We start from the raw sequence: 11,964 nt of genomic DNA, 5'->3' as shown, positions 1-11,964 counted from the left end.
CCAAATAATACTTACACTAATGTATATATATATATATAATATGTACATTAATAACCAAAGAACTTTTAGGTTTCACAGGAATACAGGATGTAATTGCACTTTCCTTATTTAAATATCAACGAAGTATTCTACCAATAATACCTTTGATATTCATAAGTTTTTATGTAAACAATCATATGTGCTAGATATCTCATAAGCATGGTGAGAATGTATTTTAACTAATTTTCTTTAAAGATGATAGGAATGAAGCTCACAAAATTGAAATACAATCGAGCTAAGTCACTAATTTCAGTTCTAACATTACTAAAGGATTGTCCTGATTAGTTCCAAATATGTTGATGTGACAGTATTTGCAAAAAACTTTTCAAATTTTAAAAAGTAAGCCTCAAATTTTAGTCTATTTGGAATGCTAAATTTTATACAATGAGTCAAAACTTTTTCTCAACATCACTTAAATATAGTTAGAATAATTAAATACAATTTTATCAGGATTTTCTATGAAAGAATTTTGATCTAAGTGTCACCTCAAATTATTAAGTTTATCTGACTGTTTGTTTTGATACATCAACAAAATTATATTATTTTGTACCTGTATAAAATGTTTCAGATGTGTGAAATCTAAAAAATTATTTTCGTTTTCAAGCAATTTGAAGGCTGTCTATTTAATGATTTAAGTAACTGATTTCAAAATTAAGAACTTTTTAAGCTTTATAATACTGTCTCGAACACCACAATTAAAACCTTAAAGTTAAGGAAGTTAGGGAAGACTTTACATTCATTTAGGAAATCAATATGTAGTTGATTCTTAGAAGAGTTTAAAGACAGTTTTTCAGTATTTCTAAAATGATTTAATACTGATGTATCATATCTATGTTTAATAACTTCTGAGATTGATTTATTTTGAAGAAATCTTAAATATAATATGAATACTACTACTAAGTAAGCTATCATCCACAAAACTGTATGAAAGTGGGTAAAACAATGGATGTGCCTCTAGATGTAGAGTGGCTATGGCACGATGGACTGTACTCGGAAAGTCAACTACATCCAAAACCCATGCCACTGCAAAGAGACATCCACACAGGGGTAGAATGAGGATCATACCATCTTCAACTCAAGTTCAAGAGATTGGGGGGAATCTAGAACCACTCCGACTCCTGAGTATGACACATGTTAGCTTTGATTTACCGATCCAGAGACCCGACATCAGATATTGAAAGGATGTCTACATAATATAAATCAACTCACCCAACAGCAAAACTGACCGGAACCATCCAAAAAGTGATAACAACCTTGGAATAAGATACAATGAGGAATAGCAAAAAGGACAGAACCGGAACAAAACCCCTTACCTCCACTGTAACTCACAACACAGAAGGAGTATGATCAAAGGAGGAATATGTGTGTGTTTTCTTGTAGCAAAGCCACATCAGACTATCTGCAGTGTCCACTGAGGGGAATTGAACCCCTGATTTTAGCATTGTAAATCTGAAGACTTACCACTGTCCCACCGGGGAACAGAAAAATATAGACAACCATAAATGTATGAGGACATATGTTGATTGGTTCTACTCTAGATCCAAAACCTAGCCACTGGGTATCAACATCCACGTGGGGGTAGGATAAGGGCTCCTTATCGAAGGGGTGAACTTCAGTTTGATGTCTCACTCCTTTGTGAGTGTATATTGCATATTGGAGGATAGCACGTCATCTACACCCACCACCCTACTCTGCACTGCATGGTTATAGCCGTCCTTGTGTGATACCCATTCAGGAGGGTGCCTCCACAGTCGACCACCCCAGCAGCTTGAAACTGGAAAGTTGTAAGGACTCCCATACTCCACTAGAAGAAAGGGAAGGTGAAAATGCAGTGAAGAGTCTGGAGGAATGTCATCACCTGAGACAGTGCAATGGGTGACCACAAAACACTATTTTGTAAAGCAGATCATATCGATTTATTCAATACAAAGCAGGACAGGGATGGGCAGCTATCCCCTTCTGCTTTACCCATGCAGTCCATGGGTGGTACAGTCCAGAATGGACAAGTTTATGAAGCAATTACATCATGAGGTTATTCACCTACAAGCAATCTTGCGGAACACCCCATCTCAACAGTAAGCATCGTGAAGTGTGAGTCAACATAGCTGTACAGTGCAGATTTCAAGTTGAAGAATACATGGTCAGGCATCACTTGCCACAGAGTGGGATCCATATAAGGAGTAAATGAAGCAAGGGCCCTGAAAGGAAAAGAAATGTATGAATATAAACTTATCCAGTCAAAGTCACACTGAAGCCTGAAGAACAGTCACAGGTGGAAGACGAAAACCCGACAAAGAAGAAACCAAGATATGGTGTAAATAATGGGAGATGGATGTATTGGGTGTAGTCCACATGCCTGACTGTAGGGTTTTCTCCAATTGGTGAAGGTAGAAGGGGAAAGATTACCAAGGAATAAAAAGTTGGGAACAGGTACAATGGAAGGAAGATGTGCAGGCAATAAAACAACAAAAAGTACAGACCAGACATAGAAGTCTATCCAGATCAGGATGAGGGTAGAGATGAGAAATGGGAGACAGGCAAAAAGTAGGAGTTACCCTCCCTAGCTGCTGAGGAAAAAAGAAGGAACAATCCAGATAAAGGAGAAGATAGGTAGTGTGGTAAAGTATATGTGAAACGTCAATGGTAAACAAATTAGATCTTAAACGTCCACAGGCTAAGAGGAGAAGGAAATACATTTTAAGGGAAATGTAAAGCATGGAACACAAGGGAAGTGTTTCAAATGGAGGTAAAGTGAGAAAATGGAGGACCACATTAATATCCCAGTCTGAAAAAGTAGGCCATCTGGGGGGACAACAAATCTGGAAAAAAACTCATTAACATGGTCAGGACAGGGGAAGCAAAAACTCGATGGTATCGGGAAAAATGAAAGATATGGGATAAGGTAGCTCGATAACCCAAGAGTGAGGAGACCAAAGATCCCCGGGCAAAAAGCCATGTGAGAAACTCCACCACTCGAGCCACAGTATGTTGGTCTGTGAGGAATCCGTGATTCACAGACCAACTGCAGAACACTTTCCATTTGTGCTAAAGAAGGGCATATGGAACTAGCTAAATGGAAAGCTACTTGATGGGAGAAACCTGATCTCCTTGCAAAGGACTGGATAAAAGCCAGGCATGAAGATGAAGGACGTGAATGGCTGGATGTAGAGCCAGTGACCAAGGTTGAAGAAGAAGGAAGGGAGACAAAGGAAAAAGGTACTGGAGGGAAAGTTGTAGTTGTTGTAATCATAGAAACCACAGTTGAGCTGGCCAATAAGGTGTAATCAGAAGAACTCAACACAGAGTGGTATGAATGAGAGAGATCACCCGATGAAGTAATCAGATAGGAGGATAAACATAGAGGAATTTGTGGGACCAATCCTGGTTGAAGGCATCAACAGCCAGAGCCTGAGGATGAGGTACCAGAGACCAAAAGAGGGATAACTTGTGCTGAAGTATGTGTCAATTGCATGTACATGGGGAAAACCCACCGATTGCAAAGCCACCAGAAAACAAAGGGATCTAAAGACTACTTCGTTGAATATATTTAATCAGGGCAGAAAAAATGATCCACTACGAGACTGAAAGCACCTGGAACATAACACGCAATTAGATGAGTGTGGTGTGCGTGGGCCCAATATAGTAGATCCAATGTTCAAAAACAGAGAGATCTCGACCAGGTGCCCCCTTAATGATTGATATGTGTTACCACTGTAGAATTGTTAGAATTAATCATCGCCAGACAACGTCTGGGGAGAGGAAAGAAGTGATTCAAAGTCCAACGTTCCACGAGAAGCTCAGGGATGTTGATATACAAAGATCTTTTGTCTACAGACCAATGACACGAAGCCTCCTGGTGGTTGACCCATGCACCACAGCCCTGAAGGGATGCATCCGTGAAAATATGTAAATCTGAACAAAGAGGAGGAAGCAGGATGCCCACTGACATATGGACCTTGTCCAAACACCAATGCAGATAATCCATGAGGGTAGGAGGAAGGGTTACAAGAGCTGTTAAGGGGTCCCTAGCAAGGTTCGATTAATCGTGAAGAGCCCACTGAAAGAATCGCATGATCGAAGGGGGTCAGTGATTTCATTGAAGACCAAATCTCCAAAAGCAATAGAACCTCAAAAGCAGAAAGTGAGGGAGCTGAAAGGGTGTGGCAAACTAACAGTTCTGTAGAACAAAGTCGTAGAGGAGAAGGTTGGGACTGACTGACATGAGTGTCGAAAAAGACACCTATCTGGACGAGATATTGGGTAGGTCAGACGAATGACTTCTCCAATTTGATTAACCAGCCCACCCAAATAGCCACTGGAAGGAGCTCATGAGTATAGCTGGCTGACTCCAGTTCGGAATGAGCCAGAAGAAGCCAGTCGTCCATATAATGGTGGAATCACAACTCCAGAACATGAAGATGGTGAGCAAAAGCTCTGACTACCTGACAAAAACATAAGGGGGAAGAAGCAAGCCCGAAGGGTAGGGTGAAAAATTGATAAACCACTCCTGATGGATGAACCAAAGATACAAATGAGACTGTTGTGATATAGGGATGTGGAATAAGCATTGGTGATATCTATCTTGGTTATCATAAGTCCAGAGAAAATGCCCACTGTAGGGTAAGAAATGACTCCATGGTAAAATGGGGCAGTTGAACAAAGCAATTGAGGTGGGACAAATAAAAGACAGGCCTCCTGTCCTCAGTTTTTTTGGGAACAACAAAAAGTCTGGAATAAAAACCTGTTAAAGGATGTAGAACAGGTTCGATGGCCTGCTGAGATAATAGTTCCTGACCTGCCTCTGATAGATGCTGGCTGGTCATGAGATCCTGAGGCAGAGGGAAGGAAATGGGTATAGGTGGGGAAAAACGGGATCACGAATCCTTCTGATAAAACTTGAAGAACCAAATGAACCTTGAGGAAAAAATGCCAGTAATGAAAAAAATCGGCTAGCAGAGCTCACACTGGAGCAGAAGTCATCGGGTAGTCACAGTAATAGGTGCCATATTGGAACCCGACTGAGACAAAAGAGCAACAAGGTTGGAAAGGGTAGACTGTTGTTGTACTGATGCAACTTGTGATTCCAAAGATTCGGGGATCGTGTTAAAGATGTAACAAACAAGGTTGGAAAGGGTAGACTGTTGTTGTACTGATGCAACTTGTGATTCCAAAGATTCGGGGATCGTGTTGAAGATGTATCAAACAAAGTTGGAAAGGGTAGACTGTTGTTGTACTGATGCAACTTGTGATTCCAAAGATTCGGGGATCGTGTTAAAGATGTATCACTGCAGAATGGGGCCATATGTAAGTCCCGAAGATAAGATGATGGTGAACGGACATGAGTTAAAGTTGCATCACGACCTAGAAGGTCCCAACAACAAAGTAACCATGAAGATGACAGACAAGCCAACATGGAGGAAAGAAGGGAGAAGATGTGCCCAGAAAACCCCTCAGGATTTTGGAGGAGAGCTTCAGAGAGAAGATGGATGGTAGAGAGATACCGTAAAAAAGTTGTCAGGGTAAGATGAAGGCAGGAAAATTGGGCATGAATCAGACTTACAGGAGATTAAGGGGCCACACCCCAAATAGGCAAAATGGGACCTAACAATTGTTGGTTCAGACAAGGACAGTCTGCATGATGATATGCAAGAGCAAACTCATCCGAAGCCTGTGGAGGGTGAAGCATGCTAATCCCATCTCTTAATGTGAGGCAAATTGGTCAGCATGTACCTGAATATCCAGGGTGGGGGAATAAAATAGAAATGGGTAGTTTGGTCATGTAGTAAAGAAGGATGCAGTTCATAAGAAATAGGGGAAAGGGATAAAACATCACATACCTGAGAAATGAAATCCAAAAAGACTGTATTAGTCCTAACTGACTTTTCAGGTGGGGCATGGGAAGGTATGGCAAAATCAGGAGGAGGAAATATGCGATCCAAATCCTTGTCCACTTGAAAAGGCCCCGCTTGTTCGGGAGGAAGTGGGCAAGGTCCCTAGACAGAGGTTGACCCATGTAACATTCAATCTCCCAATGAATAAACACAGATAAATCCCTCGTTGGGTCACCCGCACCTGAGGCATTAGACATAGCACTAGTCGCAGGTGTGTGACCCCTGAAAGGGGTAACATGAACTTTGGAATTCATAATAAGGAAGAGTCAACCAATAATTGAAAATATAAATAACAACGCAACTGTAATAAACCGGGATTAAAGTGAAGTTAAGAAACAGTCTTAATAGAAACTAGAACTGAAAATAAAAGAAGACCATGTTGTGAGTATACTAAAGATGAACGTGAAACATTATACAAAAAAAACAGAACATCTCCGAGCACAAGCACTGCCAAATGAGAAGTGATAGTTCGGTAGAGGCAGATAGATGGAGTCACATGCATCATGTGAGTATGTCACGTTTCTATTGGTGGAGAAGTGACACATGATGATTTACATAAGACATGTTGGAATCACTCAATTCCAAATAGAGGGCAGCAGAAGGCTTGTGGCATGCATAACAAAAAATGTGTATATAGAGGGCAGCACTGAACGAAAATAACTAATCTTCTGAGTAGAGGGAAGTACTGGAATTAGATAGTAACGTTCAGTGTACGAGTTTTGGCATCGAATCATTATACACTAATATACCATTAGAAGAGATTACACAACAGAGTCCTGATCTGATTTCAATGAAGTAAGTAGTCTCAAATTTTTATTTAATTAATCAATTTTGCCATTAAAGAATCTAATTGCATTTTGAATGGTATGTGTTATGATTGGATTGATGCTGTCGCCAAAGGTGCAAGATTAGTCTAATCTCTTGTTTACTTGTTTTTGTGCTTTCATGAAAAGCAATGGTTGGACAATGGTTGTGAAGTGTACTCTACAAAAATCTTTACAGGATTATATTTAAATTTTGTAAGATTCATTCCTATCATCTTTAAATAACATTTAGATAAATTACTTTCTAACCATGCTTATGAGATATCTAACACATATGACGGTTTACATAAAGAACTTATGAATATCAAAGGTATTATTGGTAGAATACTTCATTGATATCTAAATAAGGAAAGTGCAATTACATCCTGTATTCCTGTTAAACCTAAAAGTTCTTTGGTTATTAATGTATATATTATATATATATACATTACTGTAAGTATTCTTTGGCTAGCCAAGATCTTAAATAAATTATAATGGGTAAGAATGTCACATTTACCTAGGGCATGTATAATTATATTGGACTTAACTGGTGATCTTAGGTAAGCATGTCTTTTTTTCACATGTTAATAATTCTCTTTTCATAGAAACAATGTAACCACACTGACAGCAGGGACAAGTGAGTTTATAAACAATGAGTGAAGGTCGTAAAGATGGAATTTTGTCCATAAATTGAAAATAAGAACTAAGGTGACAATTAGGTTTAAAAGTACACCTCAGCTATATCTGCAGGTATATCCTATGGATAACATATTTTAACTGATTTTTAAAAATTTCTGAATAAAGGAAAGTTTGTTGATATAAAAACTGAAATCAGCATTCATAGTTCTGCTGGCATTCTAATGTTAAAGTTATAATAATGTAATATTATATTGTCTAACAACATATTTTAGTACTGGATTATTTTCAATTTTATCTTATATTTGGTCCTTAAAAACTGATCTTTATCTTACATTAGGTCTATAACAAATTCAACTTGCTTTTTGTAGGTATATATAAAAAAGTCATGTTTGGAATACAGAGGTTTGAGTACATTAAGTTAGAATGATTTTTAATATGCAAAACAGTAAGTCATATGACAGCCACAGTTGATATAAAGTCATGACACATATCATAACTATATTTTCAACATAATTTTGTGTTTTATGATGTAAAATTGGTAAGTTTTTGGGAAGAGTATGTAACAACTTCAAAATATTCATTCACTCAGAAGGGAACAAAATCAGTCAAACGAGCCCCCACTGGACCAGAACCCACAGTATATTCATTCACCAGTACTGCTCGTGAAAATGAGACATGCATCAATAAACATGACAAACTGTGGAACCTCTAGTAGGAGGAACAGGTAAAGGATTGTAGAATGATAAATGTAGAACAGGAACTGGGGATTGCAAGGACCTAGGGTGTGACAAACGAGTAACCATAAATGAAAGGATCGAATATTGCCTCACGAATTCCACACACACGGCTCCAAAGTTTCAGTAATATTCCCAAAATTGGACTGTTGGAGAAAAGGAGCCATCCGCAAATCCCAAAGTTAAGTGGACAGTAAACAAACCTGGAACAAGACAGCATCCCTTCCAAGAAGATCCCAACAAAAAACAAACCACATATGAAGAGCTAGAGCCAAGAAGGACAATCATGACAACATAAAGGTATTGAGGGAGAAGGTATCCCCTGAAAATCCCTCAGGAGATCAGTGGAGTGCCTCAGAAAAAAGGTGCATGGTGTACAAGTACCATAGGAGAGTCATAAGGGTAAGATGAAGGTGGGTAAACTGGGCCTGGGATAATGGACAGGATTGTCAGGGTCAGCCCCTCATACTGGTAGTAGTGATTCTAACTGCTGAGAATCAAGAAAGGGGTAAATTGCCTGATGGTAAGCCAAGGTAAATTGATCTGTGGCTCATAGAGGATGAGGCATACTAGCAACAGCTCACAACTGAGAAACAAAATGCTGAGAATGAACCCTGACATCAGGAGAAGGAGGAAAAACAATTTACTGGGAGGAAAGAACAGGATTATAAGAAATCTGGAAAATGGTTATTAAGAAACAAACCTGAGAAATCATGTCTAAAAAGGTTGAATTAGGCCTAACAGATTCTGCAGGAGAGGCACGGGAAGGCACAGCATAATCAGAAAAAGGAAAAAGGGTGTCAAAATCCTCACCATCATAAGAAGGTTCGACAGGTTCAGGAGGAAGTCGAGCACTATCAGAAGAAGGTTGATTCAGATAATGTTTAATCTCCTGATGAATTAAGGACGAAAATTCCTCAGTCGAGTTCCCCAACCTGAAGCCTGTGTAATTGTACTGATAGCAGGTTGTATAATCTCCAAAGTGGTAACATTAACTTTGGTATTCATCATAAAATGATGAAAATTTGAAAATTATTCAAATAAAAAGAAGAACCAAGGTAAGTTAAAACTGTAAAAAATAAAACAGTAGTAAGATATAAATGGTCTTTCCACTTTGTATGTATATATAATATTAACAAGAAAAATGCATGATAAGAGCACAATCAAAACATCTCTTGACTACAGCACTGCCTAACGAGAAGTGATAGTTCAGTAGAATTGAATAGAGGGAGTCACATGTGTCAGGAGTTCGTGTCGCACTCTTATCGGTGGAGGGTTGTAGCATGATGATTTGCAAGTGAGACACAGTTAAACCACATAATCATAGGATACTTGAGAGTGCAAGACTTGTGGCATGTAAAAAAATGTTTTCATATAGAGGGCAGCACTGAATGAGAATAGCTTTTCATCTGAATGAAGGTATTATACAGTATCGAAATATCATATTTCTACAAGTCTAAAATGATTCAATGAAACCAAATGTAACAATATGATTCTGGATCTAAATATCACATTATTATAAAAAATAAAAGAGTTCTCACTATATGATTTATTCAAGTTATCTGTTAATCTAATATCATCTAGTCAAATATATGAGAACAACCATACCATTCCACTGTGACTGTATATTGACTATGGTTGTCACATGACTTGCTGGTTTATATATATATATATATATTAAAATTAGTTTTAATATAACCTACTCAACCCTCTGTAGAAAAACATTTCTACTTGTTTGAATTAAAGTTATCCTTTACTCTAATATAATCAAATCAATCATAGCAACAAGAATTCTGGAACCAAATCCTGAGGAGTAATAAAAAACAATAAGCCCTCCAAGAAAGATTATGATGACTGCATTACTCAGGAATATAGATTATATTCTCAATAACTTACCGTTTGGAAGTTTTCTGGACTGTCACCATGTGTACGTTTTACATGAACTTTGAGATTACCCTTTTGCGTGAAGCCCATTGGACACAAAGGACACTTAAATGGCCTTTCCCCTGTATGTTTAATCATATGTATATGCAGGGCATTCTTCTGGTTAAAAGCTTTTTTGCACTTTTCACACACAAATGGTCTTTCTCCTGTATGAATCCTTTGGTGGCGTTGTAGCTGGCTGGGTTTAGCAAAGGCCTTCTCACACTGCTCACATTGGTGAGGAGTGACCCTAGTTCTGTTAGCTTGAGGATTATGAGTCAGCCTATGATCCTTAAGATGGCTAGCTCGTTTAAAAGGTTTCTGACACTCAGGGCACACGTGAGTCCGCTCAGGGTCGTCCTCAGTAGGACTGATGTTGAGAAGTTGAACACCTCCAGCAACAAGACTGGAACTGTCGGTTAAGCTAACTAATGTTTCACCTATGTTAACACCACTGTCTGTAACATTTACCTCATTAGCAAGGTTCAACTCAGCTGTCCGAGATATTTCTTCATCATCTTCCTCAAGATCAATCTCACTAGTCTCACCAATTTCCTGATCTTCATTTCCACTGTTGTCAGCAACAGATGAAGCCCCAAGAGATATGTCATTTCTCGTCAAGCCCCCACTACTGGAAACTGACATAGAGGTGTTACATTGATCTGTTGTGAGACACTGTTCCTGAGACACAAAGCTAGTCATAGGCTGAATTATGACATTAGGGTTCACTGTGATAGTTCCCGATGCAGTAGGATCAGTTAATAATGTTGCGTCAGCTGCTGAATCAGAAACACCAAGTGACTGGGTCAATAAGTGTGGACTGATGGCAATGTTTACATTACCTTGTTGTTGCAGCTGCTGAAAAAGACTAGCATCTATTTGTACAGTCTGAGACAGCAAAGCTGGATCGAGTCCAGTGATCTGTATGCTTTGGTGACCTAAAATGTTTGGAGTTAGCTGTAACTGAATACCGTCAACCCCTTGGACAACCTCTGCATTCATTCCAACAGCAAGGTTCCCCAGGTCTTCTGTGGATAGGCTTATGTTTGTGGGATGTTCATCTTGTTGGTTGGTTTCTGGCATGTTGGTGGAAAGCAGGTACGTAGACAACTCATTATCATCTCCAGTTTCTACAGCTTTCTGTCTACGATGGTTTTGAACTTTAAAGTGACTAGCAATGTGACTCTTCCTATGTCCTGACGTTCGAAAACGCAGCTCACAGTGGGGACACTGGAATGGCTTTGCTCCTATGTATCAAGCAATAAAAAAAATAATTAAAACTATGAAATACATAGAAATATAATACAATCAAGTACTAAATAAATACCAAGATTTGCTTTTAACTCTCCTAAAATTACATTTCCAAAACTGAATATTTTTGAAAGTGCAAGCATATTATTGTGTGTAGTAATCTGTAAATGTTCAAAACTTCATAAACCAATAACAACACTACTGATCCAGTATTCAGAATATCATGAAAACTACAACAACATTACTCACACCAATGTTCAGAACATCATGAATCCTATAACAACAGTACTAACACTCCACAGACTAGCACAAACATCAATGCCTTAGCAACAACAGAAATTGAATAGACATATTAATCATCTACCAGGAAGGCCACATAATGAGATTTGATACATAAGTATTCATGTGAATAAATCAAATATATCATCATTGTTCTGAACAGTAACAGAGCATCAAGAACACGTTTTGGTACTGGAATAATACACTTTTACATATTCTGTACAACAGAGCATCAAAAACACATGTTGGTACTGGAATAATACACTTCTACATATTCTGTACAACAGAACATCAAAAACACGTGTTGGTACTGGAATAATACACTCCTACATATTCTGTACAACAGAACATCAAAAACACATGTTGGTACTGGAATAATACACTCCTACATATTCTGTACAACAG

General features: G+C 38.4%; 1 protein-coding gene across 6 annotated transcripts in view; it reads right to left on the bottom strand.

Annotated features, from left to right (window-relative positions):
• LOC106466332 (zinc finger protein 236-like) overlaps positions 1–11,964 on the bottom strand; it is a 59,089-nt gene that overhangs the window by 10,145 nt on the left and 36,980 nt on the right. For all 6 annotated transcript variants that reach the window (XM_022394316.1, XM_022394318.1, XM_022394319.1 and 3 more), the window contains one exon: positions 10,003–11,276. In XM_022394316.1, the coding sequence (XP_022250024.1) occupies positions 10,003–11,276 (1,274 nt within the window). The remainder of the gene's footprint in view (positions 1–10,002; positions 11,277–11,964) is intronic.

Source organism: Limulus polyphemus, unplaced genomic scaffold, assembly GCF_000517525.1.
Source record: "Limulus polyphemus unplaced genomic scaffold, Limulus_polyphemus-2.1.2 Scaffold2228, whole genome shotgun sequence".
NCBI lineage: Eukaryota > Metazoa > Arthropoda > Merostomata > Xiphosura > Limulidae > Limulus > Limulus polyphemus.
This window is presented reverse-complemented; position numbering and strand designations above follow the sequence as displayed.